Source organism: Bufo bufo, chromosome 5 (assembly GCF_905171765.1).
Source record: "Bufo bufo chromosome 5, aBufBuf1.1, whole genome shotgun sequence".
Taxonomy (NCBI): domain Eukaryota; kingdom Metazoa; phylum Chordata; class Amphibia; order Anura; family Bufonidae; genus Bufo; species Bufo bufo.
This window is the reverse complement of record NC_053393.1, coordinates 1,782,893-1,805,241: the sequence shown is the minus strand read 5'-3', so window position 1 is coordinate 1,805,241 and position 22,349 is coordinate 1,782,893. Positions and strand designations below refer to the sequence as shown.

The window sequence follows — 22,349 nt, the reverse complement described above, 5'->3', positions numbered from 1 at the left end:
CCATACCTCACAGTTGGGATGAGGTTTTGATGTTGGTGTGCTGTGCCTCTTTTTCACCACACATAGTGTTGTGTGTTTCTTCCAAACAACTCCACTTTGGTTTCATCTGTCCACAGAATATTTTGCCAGTACTGCTGTGGAACATCCAGGGGCTCTTGTGCAAACTGTAAACGTGCAGCAATGTTTTTTTTAGGCAGCAGTGTCTTCCTCTGTGGTATCCTCCCATGAAATCCATTCTTGTTTAGTGTTTTATGTATCGTAGATTCGCTAACAGGGATGCTAGCATATGAGAATCATTTTTCACCATAAGCCATAATGACAAAGTGAACATTTTAGAAATTCTTGCAAATGTATTAAAAAAATAAAAATATTTTTTTTTATGGACATAAGACTTCCACCCCTTTACCCGGGATGTGAGTTTTCGGCCCCTTTACCTGGGACGTGAGTCTTTGGCCCCTTTACCCGGGACGTGAGTCTTCGGCCCCTTTACCCGGGACGTGAGTCTTCGGCCCCTTTACCCGAGACGTGAGTCTTCGGCCCCTTTACCCGAGACGTGAGTCTTTGGCCCCTTTACCCGGGACGTGAGTCTTCGGCCTCTTTACTCGGGACATAAGTCTTCGGCCCCTTTACTCTGACACATGACATTCAACTCTGGGGCTCCCATTTCTCTGGATCATCTTAGATATTTCTACATCTTTGAATGGAGTCACCTGTGGTAAATTCTGTGGATTGGACCTGATTTGTAAGGACACAGTCCTGTGTATATAAGATCTCACATCTGGTTCTCGGAGCCGGATGAAAGGAATATCTTATAGATATCACATATTTCTAAGATGATCCAAAAGTGTATCTGCAGCTTCTAGCAGAGCACCCTTACTCATTTCACCACCTAGGAAAGAAAGGGTTTTCCCTCTGGTGACCCCGGGCCCTTTTACACAGGCCGATGAACTGTTTGTTCCCTATCATTGCCCGATCCTTGTACCGCAGTACAACTACATTTCCATGCAGCAATCATCTCCTCTGTGGTGACCCCCAGTAAGGGCCCTTTTATACAGGCCGATGAACTGTTTGTTCCCTATCATTGCCAGATCCTTATGTTACAGTAGAGAAACCTTCCCATGCAGCTTTGTGGGCAGCACATCATTACACAGGGCAATGTGCTTCCAGAAAACAGTAATTTTAGGTTTGTATGAAAGATGTGATCACCCAATGAGTATTTTCTAGTCCATCAGATGATCAGCAGTACATTTATATGGGACAATAATCGGGAAGAAGTGTTCATACATTCGCCTTCAATAAACGTCCAACCGCTTTCCATTGATTTTAATGGGAATAAACAATGATATGTGCACATAGTTGAGTAGTTTTGCGCAGATGAAAATTATTCTTACCGGTAATTGGATTTTCCTTTAACCTCCACAATGGCGCTACCTGGAGGGTAGCCCGCCTCCTCAAGGATAGGAAACAAGAGATCAGCGCATAAAAGCACCCTACCCTTTACCTGCTCCAGGTAATAACCTAGGACTCGAGAATTTATGCCATAGTTAAATGAGGTTAACCAAATGCCATGGAGGCTAAATGAAAATCAAATTATCGGTAAGAGTAATTTTCATCCTTTCCCCATGCCTCCATAAGAGCACTACCTGGAGAAATAACAGAGAACGATATTAGGGAGGGACAGCAGCAGGCAAAGCCTTTCTACCAAAAGCCAAGTCTCTGTTGGATAGTGCAACCAACTTGTAATGACTGAAAAATGTAGAATGGCTCGACCAGGTGGCTGCCCGGCCGATTTCTTGTAGTGAAGCAGAAGCGCCTTCTGCCCATGAAGTGGCAATTGCTCGAGTGGAGTGAGCCCTCAAACCTAATGGAGAAATGTTGTTCCTGTTATGGCACAGGATGATACATGACAAAAACACAGAAATATAGTGGCAATACTGGAGGAGCGGCTCAACCCCTAACACTGTAGCGTGTTTTACATTGGGGGAGCAGCCCCACCGCATGTGGACCGCAGCAAACGACTATCCCCAGCAAAAAATGCATACGGTGGAGGATGTCGGCGCGGTCCACATGCACCACAAGAGCATCCTACACAAAACGGAGCATTGTGCGGATGTAAATACAATCATATAAATCACAGAAAAAATGCACCAAACGGATATGCCACTGACTATACTGGCTGGTCATAAATACAGATATTAAAAGCTGAGACTTTCGCCAATATATTCCTGTCAGGAAAATATCGGAGCCCATCATTGCAACACGTCACGGTCACTCAGCATGGCAAAGGGTCCTACCACTACGCTACCTATGGTGTGAACACGGTCCGAAGGCGATGTAATCCAGCTCGCAGCCAGGCTTCCACACAAACGCCTAGCAGGACAACTAGTGCAATGTGAACAAAGCCAAGACTGCAAGCCACGCCCATATCAGACCCTGTGATGGAGGTCACCAGGATGATACATGACTTAATCCAATGTGCTATGGACACCTTGCTTGCTGCTTTCTAACGATTTTCCCCCGAGGTATTGAACCAACAACTGGTCTGATTTTCTGAAAATCTTAGTTGTCTCCAAATATTGTAGGACACATCTCCTTACATCAAGGTAGTGGAACATCTTTTATTTTTCTGAAACCGCCTGGGGACAAAAGGAAGGAAGAGAAAGCTCGTTGGCAATGAAATTTAATTACAACTTTTGGAAGCTTTTTACGAGGAAAAAAATCGAAAAAGCTTGAATCTGTCCTACTCTCCTGGCCGTTGGATTGCCAGGAGAAAGGCTGTTTTAAGGGTTAAAAGCTTCAGAGAGATATCCTCAATAGACTCAAAGGGGGGTTCCTAGAGGACCGAATGTATCAGATTTAAGTCCCAAGGAGGAACAGAAGATCTGAAAGTAGGACGTATCCTACTAGCCCCCTTAAAAAATCTTGTAATGCAGTCTACGTCTGCTAACTTTACCCACATAAAGGCACTAAGTGCTGCCACTTGTACCTTCAGAGTACTCACTATGAGCCCTTTATCCAGTATTTCTTACTGACAACAATAAGGCTTCCTTCGATGTTATAGGCTTACTACTGTGCATTAGGGCATTTATAACAGTGTCTGAAAGTCCTTTCTTCTTTAGAATGGCCCATTCAACATCCAGGCCATCAGACTAAGCTGGGGGATGCACGGATGTAGTACAGGACCCCGGGAGAGAAGATCTGGATGAAGAGGAAGCATCCAATAGATTTTCCCCGCAAGGCCCCTGAGAATGGAAAACCAAGCTCTTTTCAGCTAGAAGGGCGCTACTAAGATGACCCAAGCATTTCCTCCATTGTCTTTGTCAGAACCTTGGGAATTAATGAGAACGGGGGAAAAACATATAAAAGACCTTGAGGCCACCAAATCATCAAAGCATCTACTTGAATCGGCTGATCCTAAAACAAGAGGGAGAAGTTCTTTACTTTTTTTTTTTTTTTCTGGAGGCAAATAAGTTGACAACCGGAAGTCCCCACTTTGCACAAATAGTTTTGAAGACCATCTGGCTCAGACTTCATTCTCCCTCTTTAACTTCTCTCTATTCAGGTAATCTGCCAGATGATTTTCTCTTTCCTTCATTTGAACAGCTGACAGTGACCTTGAGTTCTTTTAGGCTCATATGAATATCTTCCTTGCTATTGTGGACAGAGACTGACTCCTCGTTCCTCCCTGTTGGTTGATATGTGCCACGGTAGTGGCATTGTCTGACAGGATCTTCATATGTCTCAACTGTATTCAGGGAGCAAAGGCTTTCCGAGCTTGCCACACTGCACATAGTTCTCGCATGTTGGAAGATGCTTTGGATAGATTTTCCTGCCATACTCCCTGTCTTACTGAGCTGTCCAGATGAGCACCCCAGCCCTGCTTGCTTGCATCTGTCGTAAATACAAGTTGTTCTGTCTGATACCATTCTACTCCTCGAGAAGATTTTTCTGGCTAAGGAAAAATGTCAATCACTGTTTCATTTCAGTTGGAATCCTTAATATCTTGTTTAAAGATGTTTGGTTCTTGTCCCAAGACTTCAACAGAAATGACTGTAGCACTCTCATGTGTGTCCAGTTCACCGAAGGGATAGTGTCATAAAACCCAGGATTGTCATGATGTGTCTGATAGACACCTTGTCGATTCGACAAAACCTTGCCACTCTCTGGATTAAAATGTCTTGCTTTTCCACCGGGAGAAAGGAAGACATCAGATGGGAATTTGGAACTCCTAAAAATAATATTTTCTGATTTGGAAGGAGCTTTGACTTTTGAGCATTGACTAACAGATTTGATAAGAGGTTGTCACTTCCTGTCGTCTAGGTACGGTATAAATAATATTTTTGACTCATGCAAGAAACCTGATACTTCTGTCATAACCTTCGTAAAAATTATTGGTGCTGAACATAGGCCGAAAGGCAGTACTTGAAACGGGACATGGTGTATGTGGCGAAACCGACCTCGCCACTGGGTTTTGGAGAGGACTGGCTGCTGGCCTCTTGCCCCAGGATTATGGGCCATATACTAACTTTTAAACCCCTGAACCGATTCAAGTGAATTTTGGATAGGTTTGTCCCCACGTTATAATGTTTGAATTAATGTAAGTTATATGTATGGCCAATGTAAACTCACAAAGTTGTAACAATTTATAATAAGTGTAACTTGTCAGCTTGGGAGGAATATGCGGGTGTGTTTCTATTGTGCCATTGTGTGTTTAAAATGGTGATGTCTGTCCTGTTGTCTGCACATGTGTATTGGTGACTTCTCTTTGTCTTGAGAGATAATTGGATTACGCCTCGGGTGTCTCGAGGGCAGAGAGGAGGAAACCATGATGCATTGTGGGGATGTGTTGTGTCTGTGTGTCCTAAGTGCTGTTTATCTGTCCTATGTCACAGTCTTCATTCTGGTCCCCTAGGGGCGTGTACACCAGATGGGCTGTACTTACATTGTATGTGTTGTAAATTACTGATTGGTTGCATTTCAAACCCCTGTGGGCAGTACTATGTTTGTGGTTTATGAATAAAAGAGGCTGTACGTGAAGTACAGTCAGACCACTGTTTGACCCTCAACACGGAGCCTTGTCTCGTTATTGGGGGGATCCGCTATATGCTGTTAGGGACTGACTGCCAGGATTGTAAGCTGATTCCTGTTCGTCTGCTAGCAGCTATTCGTGAGGTTCCAGTTTGGAGTGCTACTTTGTATCCAGTTCGGGAGTTGGTGTCCTGCAGTAGCTGTGCCTGTCTCTCAGAAAGGGGCTTATCGCCTAAACGGATTTTAACCCCTTGTCTGCTGAAACGTGCCGTTACAGTGTATTTTTCCTTGAAACCAAACTGCCATCCTCAAAAATTTCTGATATTTTATGTGAATAGGAACATGGTAATAAGCATCGGTTAGGTCCATCGTTACCATGAAACAGTATTTTGATAGAAGACTGATTCACTAGATCTCCATCTTGAATTTCTTGTATTATGTACTCATTTAGACACTTGTTAATTGCGCTGAAGGATCGATTTTATTTTTTGACTAGAAAGATTGAAGAGTAAAAACCTTCCCTTTGTTCGTCTGGAGTAACTGGAACTATAGCCTCTTTTTGTAGACGGAGAGATATCTGAAGCTCTATCGCTTTCTGGTTTTCTCCTATTAATTTTCTGTTTACCAGATATCTGTCGGGAGGGTGTCACGGCTGTATGTGAGCAACAAGAGCATACACAGTAAATAGAGCTACTGACCGGACCCAAACTAGGGAGGATAAAGGGTGACCCCTGACAGACCCTCAAAGCTCTCCTTATGCTGCTAAAGCACATGCCCGGATCCAAATGGTGGAACGAGGCATGCCCGCGTACCTAAGACTGATGACCACTGTAACCCCTACAATAGTGGAAGGGGCACGGCCACCGGTGCCCTGCTCAGTATATGGAGGGAACCGTGGTCGCCTCAGATCCAGTCTGTCACGGGGTTCCGAAGGTGCACTCGGTCCCCCATTGCCCGCAGAACTGTTGCTTAGCTTTTGGAATGAGGTTCTGTGTTTGACCTCATTCCCAGGGCAGCTTTACTAGCTGGGTGGCTCCCTGCTCCTAGTCTGCCTTGAGCGCCGAGCTGATCACTCGGTGCTCGACTGGTTGGTCTGTCGGTCATGTGACGCTGGCCACGTCACATGACCCTCACTCCCCACTATAAATACAGGCAGCCTGCTGGCTACAGGTTGCCTGTTAATTTCTAGGTTCCTGGCTATTTGTTGGACTGCTGAATACTTACCTGATCCTGTTCCCTGACCATCCTTTTGCCTGCTCCTCCTGTACTGCGCTTCCGTCCTGGTATTGTGACCTCGGCTCCCACCTGACTACTCTCTTAGGACTCCTCTTGTACTTCTCTGCTCTCCTGGTATTTATGACCCCGGCTTCTCCTGACAATTCTCTGCTTGCTCCATTTGTACTTTGCAGCTTTCCTGGTATTGACTCGGTCCGTTCACGTCCTGTTGTTTGTCTGTCTGTCATCCCTGCACTTACTCCAAGTTAGGGATTGCCGTCCAGTTGTCCCTGTCATTAGGACTCGCGAGGCAAGTAGGCAGGGTCAGGGGTAAGGGTGGAGCGCAGTGGTCACTTCCCTCCCCCCTGTGTGTGTGTGTACGCGACCGTTACACAGTCAGAAAATAAATAGGTACACTATAATGTCTGCACACTTAGCTGAAGGAGCTGCAGCAGCAGAGAAGACGGATCCAAAGATGGCTGGCAATATCCGGAGTACTTACTGCAGCAGAACACAGGTCCAGTGAAATGATAGCTTACAAGTGAAGATACTCAAGCAAGAGCTACAACTCAAATGAGAAATATAATCCACAGCCTACAAAGGAGGAGAGGTGATTTAAAGGCAGGGAAATTAAACGCAGGAGTTACAGCTGGGAGGAAGGAAACAGAAAGTAAAGAGCTCATCCCAGGGGCGGAGAAACAGAGCAGTGAGAACTCCTCCAAGCTCTAGTAGTGACATCATCACAGGGGTGGAGAAACAGAGCTGTGAGAACGTCTCACAGCTCTGTAGTGACAGTACCCCCCCCTCTACGGGTGGACTCCGGACACCCAGGACCCACCTTCTCAGGATGAGCCCTATGAAATGCCCTGATGAGGCGAGTGGCTTTAATGTCCGACACCGGAACCCACATCCTCTCCTCAGGACCATAACCCTTCCAATGAACGAGGTACTGAAGAGAACCGCGGACAATGCGAGAGTCCACAATTCTGGAAACCTCAAACTCCAGATTGCCATCAACCAAAATCGGAGGAGGAGGCAAAGAGGAGGGTACCGTGGGCTGGACATATGGTTTTAAGAGAGATCTGTGAAATACATTATGTATCTTCCAAACCCGTGGAAGATCAAGACGGAAGGCAACAGGATTGATGACTGACAAGATTTTATAAGGCCCAATAAACTTGGGACCCAATTTCCAGGAGGGAACCTTCAGTTTAATATTTCTTGTAGACAACCACACCAGATCACCCACATTCAGGTCCGGACCAGGCACACGTCTCTTATCAGCCACACGCTTATACTTCTCACTCATCTTTCTAAGATTACTCTGAATCTTTTGCCAAATGGTAGACAAAGACGAGGAAAATCTCTCCTCTTCAGGTAAACCAGAAAGAGCCCCTCCCGAGAATGTCCCAAACTGCGGATGGAACCCATATGCACCAAAGAATGGTGACTTATCAGAAGATTCCTGACGACGGTTGTTCAGAGCAAACTCAGCAAGAGGGAGAAATGAACACCAATCCTCCTGGTTCTCTGCCACAAAACAGCGCAAATATGGTCTCCAGATTCTGATTGAGGCGCTCAGTCTGACCATTCGACTGCGGGTGAAAAGCAGAAGAGAAGGACAGCCGAACCCCCAGGCGAGAACAGAAAGCCTTCCAGAACCTGGACACAAACTGCGTGCCTCTATCGGAAACAATATCAGAGGGAATGCCATGCAATTTAACAATATGGTCGACAAAAGCTTGCGCCAACGTTTTAGCATTGGGTAAACCAGGGAAAGGTACGAAATGAGCCATCTTGCTAAAACGGTCCACCACCACCAGGATCACCGACTTCCCTGAGGAACGAGGAAGATCCGTGATAAAGTCCATGGACAGGTGTGTCCAAGGACGGGAAGGTATGGGTAACGGGAGAAGGGAACCTGAAGGCCATGAACGAGGGACCTTAGTGCGAGCGCACGTCTCACAAGCAGCCACAAAACCCTCCACCGACTTACGAAGAGCCGGCCACCAAAATCTCCGAGCAATGAGATCTACCGTGGCTCTACTCCCGGGGTGACCAGCAAGAACAGTATCATGATGCTCCTTGAAGAGTTTGTGACGTAGCTCAGGAGGCACAAACAACTTCCCAGAAGGACAACGGGCAGGTGCCTCAGTCTGGGCAGCTGGACCTCGGCCTCCAAATCAGAATATAGAGCAGAAACAACTACCCCCTCCGCCAAAATGGGACCCGGGTCCTCGGAGTTTCCTCCTCCCGGAAAACAGCGAGAGAGAGCATCAGCCTTCACATTTTTGATCCCAGGGCGGAATGTAACGACAAAATTGAATCTGGAGAAGAACAGAGACCATCTGGCCTGTCTCGGATTCATACGCCTGGCCGACTCCAAGTATGCCAGATTCTTATGGTCGGTAAAAACGGTGATAGGGTGCCTGGCCCCCTCCAACCAATGGCGGCATTCCTCGAAAGCCAACTTGATGGCCAACAACTCCCTATCTCCCACATCATAGTTTTTCTCTGCCGGGGAGAGTTTTTTAGAGAAAAAGGCACAGGGTCGCCATTTGGGCAGGAGAAGGGCCCTGGGACAAAACCGCACCCACACCTACCTCGGAAGCATCCACCTCAACAATAAAAGGTAAGGAAACATCGGGATGCACCAAGACGGGAGCAGACGCAAAACTCTCTTTAATCTTAGAAAAAGCTGCAAGCGCCTCCTCCGACCAAGAGGAAAAATCCGCCCCCTTTTTTGTCATGTCAGTGAGGGGTTTGACCATAGAGGAATAATTCAAAATGAACTTTCTGTAATAGTTTGCAAAACCCAGAAAGAGCATCAATGCCTTCTGATTCTCAGGAAGCTCCCACTCAAGTACAGCACGGACCTTCTCCGGATCCATGCGAAAACCAGAAGCAGAGAGGAGAAAACCCAGAAATTGAATCTCCGATACCATAAAAAGACATTTCTCCAGCTTGGCGTACAATTTATTTTCCCGCAGAATCTGCAGAACCTGAAAAAGATGATCCTGATGGGTCTGAACATCAGGGGAAAAAATCTAAATATCATCAAGATACACCAATACAAATTTCCCCATTAAATGGTAGAAAATACAGTTAACAAAATGCTGAAAGACGGCCGGAGCATTCATCAGGCCGAAAAGGCATAACGAGATTCTCGAAATGCCCGTCAGGGGTATTAAAGGCCGTTTTCCATTCATCCCCTCTCTGACCCTGACCAGGTTGTACGCGCCTCTCAAATCCAATTTGGAAAACACCTTGGCCCCAACAATTTGATTGAAGAGGTCCGGGATCAGAGGAAGGGGATAGGGATCGCGAATCGTGATACGGTTCAGCTCCCTAAAATCTAGGCAAGGTCTCAGAGAGCCATCTTTTTTTTAACAAAAAAAAAACCCCGCAGCAACAGGTGATTTTTGATGGACGAATATGCCCCTTATCGAGACTCTCGGAGATGTAAGTTCGCATAGCGATTCTTTCCGGTTGTGAGAGATTGTAGAGGCGTGCTTTGGCAGCTTGGCGCGGGAATGAGGTTAATGGGACAGTCAAACTCCCGGTGAGGAGGTAGCTCCTGAACACCGCTCTCGGAAAACACGTCCGAGAAATCAGAGAGAAATGATGGCACAGTTTTAGTAGACACCTCTGCAAAAGTCGCTGTGAGACAAATTCTCTCTACAAAACTCACTCCACTCATTTATTTGCCTTCCTTGCCAATCAATAGTGGGGTTATGTCTAGTGAGCCAAGGGTAACCCCAAAACTAGAGGAGAAGGCAATCCGTTAAGGACAAAACAAGATATATCCTCCACATGAGTGTCACCTACAGCTAGCCAGATATTGTGAACAATGCCCTTCAGAGATCTCTGTGAGAGTGGAGCAGAGTCAATAGCAAAACAGGTATATCCTTTTCTAATGTGCAAACCTGAAAACCATGCATGGCTACAAATTGAGTGTCAATAAGATTGACGGCTTCTCCACTATCGACAAAAATCTCACAAGAAATGACTTTGCTCTCTAGCGCCACCCTGGCAGACAGGAGAAAACGGGAACTGCAGGTCAGAGGAAAAGCATCAATTCCTACATCAACTTTGCCCAAAGTAGCAGATGAAGCAGAATTTGATGATTTACCTTTTGAGGTTTTTCTCTTATCGCTCTTAGTACAGTTCAAGAATCTCCTAGACGGACCAAACATTTGCCAAATGACCTATGCCCCCACAACAAAAACACACCATAAAAGAGGATTTAGTCCTCAGAGTATCAGGGGCAAGTCGACCTAGGCTGCATGGGCTCCTCCTCAGAGGGGAGCGAGACAGGATGAGGCCCCTGCACACTGAATGAGTCCGCACCACTGCCCCTAGACTGACAATGGCTGGACAGAGAGGTCTCGTTTCTTTCTCTTAGACGCCTGTCAAGGCGTACCGCCAATGACATGGCAGACTCTAAGGACGTTGGTCTCTCATGGAAAGCAAACGCATCTTTCAATCTCTCTGAGAGACCATGACAGAACTGACTCCGGAGTGCAGCATCATTCCAACCTGAATCAGCTGCCCATCTCCGAAATTCAGAACAATAAAGCTCCGCAGACAGTTTGTTCTGGCATAAAAAACGTAAGTTAGATTCGGCCAGAGCAACACGATCCGGGTCATCATATATCTGCCCAGGGCCACAAAAAATCTTTCCACAGATCGGAGGGAGGGATCCCCTGATGCAGCGAAAAAGCCCAAGTCTGAGCAATTACCCCTGAGCAGGGGAGATGACAATCCTCACCCTCTGCTCCTCATTACCAGAGGAGTGGGGACACAAGCAAAAATGGAGTTTGCATGCCTCTCTGAGCGAACAAAATTCTAACTGCCCCCGGAGGAACGTTCTGGAAGTGAGACCTTTGGCTCGCAACACACTCCATGGGCCGGAGCAGAGCCCATGCTTGAAGCTGAGTCATAGATTGACGGAGATCGCTACTTCCAAAGAAAGACCCTGCATGCGGTCAACCAGGCCAGAAAAGCGGATCCATGTCAAAAAGGACGGTTTTGGTGGATTATAATTTCACGGCTGTATATGAGCAACAAGAGCATACACAGTAAATAGAGCTACTGACCGGACCCAAACTAGGGAGGATAAAGGTGACCCCTGACAGACCCTCAAAGCTCTCCCTATGCTGCTAAAGCACATGCCCGGATCCAAATGGTGGAACGAGGCATGCCCGCGTACCTAAGACTGATGACCACTGTAACCCCTACAATAGTGGAAGGGGCACGGCCACCGGTGCCCTGCTCAGTATATGGAGGGAACCGTGGTCGCATCAGATCCAGTCAGAAAATAAACAGGTACACTACAATGTCTGCACACTTAGCTGAAGGAGCTGCAGCAGCAGAGAAGACGGATCCAAAGACGGCTGGCAATATCCGGAGTACTTGCTGCAGCAGAACACAGGTCCAGTGAAATGATAGCTTACAAGTGAAGATACTAAAGCAAGAGCTACAACTCAAATGAGAAATATAAACCACAGCCTACAAAGGAGGAGGGGTGATTTAAAGGCAGGGAAATTAAACGCAGGAGGAACAGCTGGGAGGAAGGAAACAGAAAGTAAAGAGCTCATCCCAGGGGCGGAGAAACAGAGCAGTGAGAACTCCTCCAAGCTCTAGTAGTGACATTCATCACAGGGTGGAGAAACAGAGCTGTGAGAACGTCTCAAAGCTCTGGTAGTGACAGAGGGACTTTTCGCAAAACTGTAATTGGTATCCCAAGTTTATCACCTAGTCCTAAATTTCAAACATCAAAGAAGACATTTTTGGAAATCCTTGCCACTGGACCATGAACTCTGTGGACCTTATCCCAGGAACTGGAGTCCTCTTCTGTGAAAGGATACTTCCTCTTAAACATCCTAGACGTAGCCTGCTTTTTTCAGGGATCTTTCTATTCATTCTGAATCAGTTTCTTTATATTATGTACTGGAAAGACTTTTATTTATTTTTTTGTCTGCTAAACATAAAAAAAGAAAAACCGAAAAAGACTCTTTAGACTCTTCCAAATTTATTGTAGCTCTAATAGTTTTCAGGAGTGACTGTCTCTTCGATAGAGCATAATGGTCGTCTGAGGTATTCTCAGAAACGCTGGAGTCAGTATCTAAAGAGACTTCTTCATCGAAATCTGATTCTCGCTCTTCCACATAAAATGATAACACTCTTGATGTCTTGGGGAGACGACCGCTAGCTTTGCTTTAATGGCTGACCCAACTTCCTCTTTAATTAAGGATCTAATATTCTCCATGAGGGACGGCGATTCCTCCAACACTACTTTGTCGGTACACTTAGGGCATAATGTTTTTTTGGAAGCAGCAGATAAGGCCTTTTTACAAATTGCACGTCTCCTTTTCTATGACGGCCCTCCACTAGACTTCAAGCTGATCGGCGGGGGTGTCAGACATTCAAGGCCTATTCTGAGGATAAGCTATCAATATTAAAAGTACAATACAACTATATCGTCTACAGATGCCTCCCTGTACTCCAGAAAGACTGCGCCTTTTTAGTGACTCCTAATTAACATATCTAGCCACACCCACTTCACAAAATGGCAATGGGCGGCATCAAATCCGAAAGAATCACAAAATTAGAAAAGCAAAAAATATAATTGTAACGCCATAAAACTGGAAGATCCACCCCAAAATCCACCCAATCCTGCAGGGAATGATGATATTTACTACAAGCAGCAGATATTTCCTGAAGAAGGAAGCAGTGAAAGAAGCTGGAGATACAATGGTCACTAGATGTGGACAGGGCAGAAGACCATGATGTGTGATTGAGCAGTCAATGGGCTGGACGAGGTCCTGACTAACGGGTGGGGTGGCTGTGCTATAATGTCCTCACCTGATATCTGCTCCATGACGATTTACCATCTTGGGCATCGCAGAGTGGAACTGATGTATGAAGATGGAGGCGTCGTTGGCGAGGATCTTATCTAGGAGACGTGTACAGTACTTTACAGACCATTCCATAATATTACACATCTGGGGGTGACTTAGTTGAGACTGCTGTCCCCTCAACACCAGAATGACATGAACCTAACTTAATAAAGAGTTACAAAATAATTGTGCGCATCTCTGGCCCCACAGAAGGGTGTAGAAATCAGCGCCAACTTCTCTTAGTTGTAAAATGCTAGGACCCGCCCCTCAACTAAGCCCCACCCCTTCTATTGACACGTTAGAAAAATATAGAGACGTTTAAAGAAGTCGCAAATTGTGGTGCAAATGAGAACTGAGTCATAATGTGTCGGATAAAGAAAAAAACTATGAACCTCCCTCACAGTACTCCAAATCACATTATATTATATTACACACTGTCCTCCTCCTCCTCCACATTATATTATATTACACACTGTCCTCCTCCTCCTCCACATTATATTATATTACACACTGTCCTCCTCCTCCACATTATATTATATTACACACTGTCCTCCTCCTCCACATTATATTATATTACACACTGTCCTCCTCCTCCTCCACATTATATTATATTACACACTGTCCTCCTCCTCCACATTATATTATATTACATTACACACTGTCCTCCTCCTCCACATTATATTATATTACACACTGTCCTCCTCCACATTATATTATATTACACACTGTCCTCCTCCACATTATATTATATTACACACTGTCCTCCTCCTCCTCCACATTATATTACACACTGTCCTCCTCCTCCACATTATATTATATTACACACTGTCCTCCTCCACATTATATTATATTACACACTGTCCTCCTCCTCTCCACATTATATTACACACTGTCCTCCTCCTCCACATTATATTATATTACACACTGTCCTCCTCCTCCACATTATATTATATTACATTACACACTGTCCTCCTCCTCCACATTATATTACACACTGTCCTCCTCCTCCACATTATATTATATTACACACTGTCCTCCTCCTCCACATTATATTACACACTGTCCTCCTCCTCCACATTATATTATATTACACACTGTCCTCCTCCTCCACATTATATTACACACTGTCCTCCTCCTCCTCCACATTATATTACACACTGTCCTCCTCCACATTATATTATATTACACACTGTCCTCCTCCTCCTCCACATTATATTACACACTGTCCTCCTCCTCCACATTATATTACACACTGTCCTCCTCCTCCTCCACATTATATTATATTACACACTGTCCTCCTCCTCTCCACATTATATTATATTACACACTGTCCTCCTCCTCACATTATATTACACACTGTCCTCCTCCTTCACATTATATTATATTACTCACTGTCCTCCTCCTCCTCCACATTATATTATATTACACACTGTCCTCCTCCTCCACATTATATTATATTACACACTGTCCTCCTCCTTCACATTATATTATATTACACACTGTCCTCCTCCTCTCCACATTATATTATATTACACACCTGTCCTCCTCCTCCACATTATATTATATTACACACTGTCCTCGTCCTCCTCCCCATTATATTACACACTGTCCTCCTCCTCCTCCACATTATATTATATTACACACTGTCCTCCTCCTCCTCCACATTATATTATATTACACACTGTCCTCCTCCTCCACATTACATTATATTACACACTGTCCTCCCTCCTCCTCTCTCCACATTATATTACACACTGTCCTCCTCCACATTATATTACACATTGTCCTCCTCCACATTATATTATATTACACACTGTCCTCCTCCTCCTTCACATTATATTATATTACACACTGTCCTCCTCCACATTATATTATATTACACACTGTCCTCCTCCTCCACATTATATTACACACTGTCCTCGTCCTCCACATTATATTACACTGTCCTCCTCCTCCACATTACATTATATTACACACTGTCCTCCTCCTCCACATTATATTACACACTGTCCTCCTCCTCCACATTATATTACACACTGTCCTCCTCCACATTATATTACACACTGTCCTCCTCCACATTATATTACACACTGTCCTCGTCCTCCTCCACATTATATTACACACTGTCCTCGTCCTCCTCCACATTATATTACACACTGTCCTCGTCCTCCTCCACATTATATTACACACTGTCCTCCTCCTCCACATTATATTACACACTGTCCTCCTCCTCCACATTATATTACACACTGTCCTCCTCCACATTATATTACACACTGTCCTCCTCCTCCACATTATATTACACACTGTCCTCCTCCTCCTCCACATTATATTACACACTGTCCTCCTCCTCCACATTATATTACACACTCTCCTCCTCCACATTATATTACACACTGTCCTCCTCCACATTATATGATATTACACACTGTCCTCCTCCTCCTCCACATTATATTACACACTGTCCTCCTCCTCCACATTAGATTACACACACTCTCCTCCTCCACATTATATTACACACTGTCCTCCCTCCACATTATATTACACACTGTCCTCCTCCTCCACATTATATTACACACTGTCCTCCTCCTCCACATTATATTACACTGTCCTCCTCCTCCTCCACATTATATTATATTACACACTGTCCTCCTCCTCCTCCACATTATATTATATTACACACTGTCCTCCTCCACATTATATTACACACTGTCCTCGTCCTCCTCCACATTATATTACACACTGTCCTCCTCCTCCACATTACATTATATTACACACTGTCCTCCTCCTCCTCCACATTATATTATATTACACACTGTCCTCCTCCTCCACATTATATTACACACTGTCCTCCTCCACATTATATTACACACTGTCCTCCTCCTCCTCCACATTATATTACACACTGTCCTCCTCCTCCACATTATATTACACACTGTCCTCCTCCTCCACATTATATTACACACTGTCCTCCCCCTCCACATTATATTACACACTGTCCTCCTCCTCCACATTATATTATATTACACACTGTCCTCCTCCTCCACATTACATTATATTACACACTGTCCTCCTCCTCCACATTATATTACACACTGTCTCCTCCTCCACATTATATTATATTACATTACACACTGTCCTCCTCCTCCACATTATATTACATTACACACTGTCCTCCTCCTCCTCCACATTATATGATATTACACACTGTCCTCCTCCTCCTCCACATTATATTACACACTGTCCTCCTCTCCTCCACATTATATTAATATTACACACTGTCCTCCTCCTCCACATTATATTACACACTGTCCTCCTCCTTCACATTATATTATATACACTCTGTCCTCCTCCTCCTCAACATTATATTATATTACACACTGTCCTCCTCCTCCACATTATATTACACACTGTCCTCCTCCTCCTCCACATTATATTACACACTGTCCTCCTCCTCCTCCCCATTATATTACACACTGTCCTCCTCCTCCTCCACATTATATTACACACTGTCCTCCTCCTCCTCCACATTATATTATATTACACACTGTCCTCCTCCTCCACATAATATTATATTACACACTGTCCTCCTCCTCCTCCACATTACATTATATTACACACTGTCCTCCTCCTCCACATTATATTATATTACACACTGTCCTCCTCCTCCTCCACATTATATTATATTACACACTCTCCTCCTCCTTCACATTTATAGTTACACACTGTCCTCCTCCACATTATATTACACACTGTCCTCCTCCTCCACATTATATTACACACTGTCCTCCTCCTCCACATTATATTATATTACACACTGTCCTCCTCCTCCACATTACATTATATTACACACTGTCCTCCTCCTCCACATTATATTACACACTGTCCTCCTCCTCCTCCACATTATATTATATTACACACTGTCCTCCTCCTCCACATTACATTATATTACACACTGTCCTCCTCCTCCTCCTCCACATTATATTACACACTGTCCTCCTCCTCCACATTATATATTACACATTGTCCTCCTCCACATTATATTATAGTACACACTGTCCTCCTCCTCCTTCACATTATATTATATTACACACTGTCCTCCTCCTCCTCCACATTTATATTACACATTGTCCTCCTCCACATTATATTATATTACACACTGTCCTCCTCCTCCTTCACATTATATTATATTACACACTGTCCTCCTCCACATTATATTATATTACACACTGTCCTCCTCCTCCTCCACATTACATTACACACTGTCCTCGTCCTCCACATTATATTACACTGTCCTCCTCCTCCACATTACATTATATTACACACTGTCCTCCTCCTCCACATTATATTACACACTGTCCTCCTCCTCCACATTATATTACACACTGTCCTCCTCCACATTATATTACACACTGTCCTCCTCCACATTATATTACACACTGTCCTCCTCCTCCACATTACATTATTACACACTGTCCTCCTCCTCCACATTATATTACACACTGTCCTCCTCCTCCACATTATATTACACACTGTCCTCCTCCACATTATATTACACACTGTCCTCCTCCTCCTCCACATTATATTACACACTGTCCTCCTCCACATTATATTACACACTGTCCTCCTCCACATTATATTACACACTGTCCTCCTCCTCCACATTATATTACACACTGTCCTCGTCCTCCTCCACATTATATTACACACTGTCCTCCTCCTCCACGTTACATATATTACACACTGTCCTCCTCCTCCACATTATATTACACACTGTCCTCCTCCTCCACGTTACATATATTACACACTGTCCTCCCCTCCTCCTCCACATTATATTATATTACACACTGTCCTCCTCCCCCACATTATATTACACACTGTCCTCCTCCTCCACATTATATTACACACTCTCCTCCTCCACATTATATTACACACTGTCCTCGTCCTCCTCCACATTATATTACACACTGTCCTCCTCCTCCACATTACATTATATTACACACTGTCCTCCTCCTCCACATTATATTACACACTGTCCTCCTCCTCCACGTTACATTATATTACACACTGTCCTCCTCCTCCTCCACATTATATTATATTACACACTGTCCTCCTCCCCCACATTATATTACACACTGTCCTCCTCCTCCACATTATATTACACACTCTCCTCCTCCACATTATATTACACACTGTCCTCGTCCTCCTCCACATTATATTACACACTGTCCTCCTCCTCCACATTATATTACACACTGTCCTCCTCCTCCCCACATTATATTACACACTGTCCTCCTCCTCCACATTATATTACACACTCTCCTCCTCCACATTATATTACACACTCTCCTCCTCCACATTATATTACACACTGTCCTCCTCCTCCACATTATATTACACACTGTCCTCCTCCTCCACATTATATTACACACTGTCCTCCTCCACATTATATTACACACTGTCCTCCTCCTCCACATTATATTACACACTGTCCTCCTCCACATTATATTACACACTCTCCTCCTCCACATTATATTACACACTCTCCTCCTCCACATTATATTACACACTCTCCTCCTCCACATTATATTACACACTGTCCTCCTCCTCCACATTATATTACACACTGTCCTCCTCCACATTATATTACACACTCTCCTCCTCCACATTATATTACACACTCTCCTCCTCCACATTATATTACACACTGTCCTCCTCCTCCTCACTTTTCCCGCGCTGGTGACGTCAGGGGGCGTGGCTCCGCCTCTCTCACCTCGGTATCTGGCCGGGGTCCCGCTGCTGACGGCCGCCGGGGCTTCCTCCTTCCTCGATCAGTTTTGGCGAGCTGCTGGATCCCCATGTCCGGGCGATGAGAGGCCTCGGGTTCCGAGGAAGCGGATCCTGACGCCTGAGAGCGGGGGGATTCAAATCCTGGGACTGAGGAGCCGCCATCTGCCCGGGTCCGTGATGGTCAAGTCTGTGGATGGGGGGGATCCCCTTGACGTGATCATGTGGGGGGGGTATGATGACGTCATGTGTCTGGGGCGTTGCCCTGTGTGATACCTCGGGGGTCTATGATGACGTCATGTGTCTGGGGCGTGAGGGGACATGTGATGCAGTGTGGGGGGGGGGGGCTGAGGGGAGATGTGACGCAGTGTGCGGGGGGCTGACAGCGAGGTGACGCAGTGTGGGCGGGGGGGGCTGATAGCGAGGTGACGCAGTGTGCGGGGGGGGCTGACAGCGAGGTGACGCAGTGTGCGGGGGGCTGACAGCGAGGTGACGCAGTGTGCGGGGGGCTGACAGCGAGGTGACCGCAGTGTGCGGTGGGCTGACAGCGAGGTGAACGCAGTGTGCGGGGGGTCTGACAGCGAGGTGACGCAGTGTGCGGGGGGCTGACAGCGAGGTGACACAGTGTGCGGGGGGCTGAGGGGAGATGTGGCGCAGTGTGCGGGGGACTGAGGGGAATGTGGCGCAGTGTGCGGGGGGCTGACAGCGAGGTGACGCAGTGTGCGGGGGGGCTGACAGCGAGGTGACGCAGTGTGCGGGGGGCTGACAGCGAGGTGACGCAGTGTGCGGGGGGGGGCTGACAGCGAGGTGACGCAGTTGTGCGGGGGGCTGAGGGAGATGTGGCGCAGTGTGCGGGGGCTGACAGCGAGGTGACGCAGTGTGCGGGGGGGCTGACAGCGAGGGTGACGTGCAGTGTGCGGGGGGGCTGACAGCGAGGTGACGCAGTGTGCGGGGGGCTGACAGCGAGGTGACGCAGTGTGCGGGGGGCTGAGGGGAGATGTGGCGCAGTGTGCGGGGGGCTGACAGCGAGGTGACGCAGTGTGCGGGGGGCTGACAGCGAGTGACGCAGTGTGCGGGGGGCTGACAGCGAGGTTGACGCAGTGTGCGGGGGGCTGACAGCGAGGTGACGCAGTGTGCGGGGGGCTGACAGCGAGGTGACGCAGTGTGCGGGGGGCTGACAGCGAGGTGACGCAGTGTGCGGGGGGTCTGAGGGGAGATGTGGCGCAGTGTGCGGGGGCTGACAGCGAGGTGACGCAGTGTGCGGGGGCTGACAGCGAGGTGACGCAGTGCGGGGGGTTTTGGGGCGGGGAGGGGGCTGACAGCGAGGGGACGCAGTGGTGCGGGGGGCTGACAGCGAGGGGACGCAGTGTGCGGGGGGGTCCTGACAGCGAGGGGGACGCAGTGTGCGGGGGGCTGACAGCGAGGGGACGCAGTGTGCGTGGGGCTGACAGCGAGGGGACGCAGTGTGCGGGGGGCTGACAGCGAGGGGACGGCAGTGTGCGGGGGGCTGACATGCGAGGGGACGCAGTGTGCGGGGGGCTGACAGCGAAGGGGACGCAGTGGTGCGGGGGGCTGACAGCGAGGGGACGCAGTGTGCGGGGGGGCTGACAGCGAGGTGACGCAGTGTGCGGGGGGGCTGACAGCGAGGTGACGCAGTGTGCGGGGGGCTGACAGCGAGATGTGACGCGTTTTCCTTATGTGCGGGGGCTGACAGCGAGAGTGTGACGCAGTGTGCGGGGGCTGACAGCGAGATGTGACGCAGTGTGCGGGGGGCTGACAGCGAGATGTGACGCAGTGTGCGGGGGGCTGACAGCGAGATGTGACGCAGTGTGGCGGGGGGCTGACAGCGGAGATGTGACGCAGTGTGCGGGGGGCTGACAGCGAGATGTGACGCAGTGTGCGGGGGGCTGACAGTCTGAGATGTGACGCAGTGTTGCTGGGGGGGGCTGAGGGGAGATGTGACGCAGTGTGCGGGGGGCTGACAGCGAGATGTGACGCAGTGTGCGGGGGGCTGACAGCGAGATGTGACGCAGTTGTGCGGAGGGCTGACAGCGAGATGTGACGCAGTGTGCGGGGGCTGACAGCGAGATGTGACGCAGTGTGCGGGGGGGCTGAGGGGAGATGTGACGCAGTGTGCGGGGGGGGCTGAGGGGAGATGTGACGCAGTGTGACTTTTAGGGTCATTCACATGTCCGTATGTGTTTTTGCAGATCTGCAAAACACGGACACCGGCAATGTGCGTTTTCTGCATTTTGCGGACCGCACATCGCCGGCACTCTCATAGAAAATGCCTTTTCTCGTCTGCAATTGCGGACGAGAATAGGACCTGTTTTATTTTTTAGCGGATCCGCAAATGCGGACAGCACATTCCGGCCCCATTGAAAATGAATGGGTCCGCACCTGTTCTGTAAAACAGTAATACGGCACGGGGAGGAGCGATGGCGGTAGCACAGTAATACGGGGAGGAGGAGGGATGGCGGTAGCACAGTAATCCACCACGGGGAGGAGGGACGGCGGTAGCACAGTAATACGGCACGGGGAGGAGCGACGGCGGTAGCACAGTAATACGGCACGGGGAGGAGCGACGGCGGTAGCACAGTAATACGGGGAGGAGGAGGGACGGCGGTAGCCCTGTGGAGGCGGTACAGATGGGGAACTGTAGATTCTAGTGAATGAGCAGCCAGTTTGTCAGGAAAGGTTCCTTCCCGGTAATCGGCTGCTTCTCTGCCCGTGTAAACCACCACTAGGGGCAGCCTGGGTGCTATAATACACATGTAGCAGTTTTATAGTAAACGTGGCCTCTGACTGGTTGAATTCGGTTCCTCCTCATGGTAAAACAACGTGGCGGTGGGCGGCGGCCTACTCTGAAGCTCTCGCTGCATGAGAAAGTGGGAGGAGCTGAGCATGACACTGCCCCCATCACTGGTGACATCATGAAGGAGGCGGTCCCTGATCCTGCGCTATTCCAGCTTGTGCCATGTGCTGGATCGGCTCCACCAAAGATTGCAGAAGATTCTCTTATCCTCCTGGAACCAGAAAAGAGGGAGAAGCCCGAGCGACGTGCGATCTGCCCGCTCAATGTGAGGGATGAGAATCCATCTTGTACCTACGTAGGGCCGTCTCTGTGTAGAGATCAGAGGGTCCCACGGTAAGTGGCCCCCGAGGCTGACCGACGAGAGCTGCTCACCAATACTGACCCTCAGAGTAGATGCTGCGAAAAACTATTTAATTATTAAAAGTTTTTAACCATTGAAGACTAATTCTGTTAGTTTGGTACGGAAATAACCAATCAAATCACTCCGTTTCGCTTTCCACCCCTATGGCGGTGTACCGATTGTCTTTTACTATACTGTTATAAAAATGTATGTTTTTTGAGAATAAAGGAGAGAGGATCTGATTCGGCAGTGTGTCTGTGTC

General features: G+C 47.4%; 1 protein-coding gene across 3 annotated transcripts in view; it reads right to left on the bottom strand.

Moving 5' to 3' along the window:
• The window catches only part of LOC121001746 (flap endonuclease 1-like), a 57,823-nt gene extending 38,671 nt beyond the window's left edge, over positions 1 to 19,152 (bottom strand). The window contains exons 1-2 of one of the 3 annotated variants that reach the window (XM_040432940.1): positions 18,919 to 19,034; positions 13,111 to 13,201 (exon numbers count right to left, since the gene is read on the bottom strand). In XM_040432940.1, coding sequence (XP_040288874.1) covers positions 13,111 to 13,148 — 38 coding nt within the window. In that variant the 5' untranslated portion in view covers positions 13,149 to 13,201; positions 18,919 to 19,034. Of the gene's footprint in view, positions 1 to 13,110; positions 13,202 to 18,918 lie in introns of all 3 variants that reach the window. The other 2 variants (XM_040432939.1, XM_040432938.1) reach the window with 2 other exon arrangements.
• Positions 19,153 to 22,349: the final 3,197 nt, after the last annotated feature.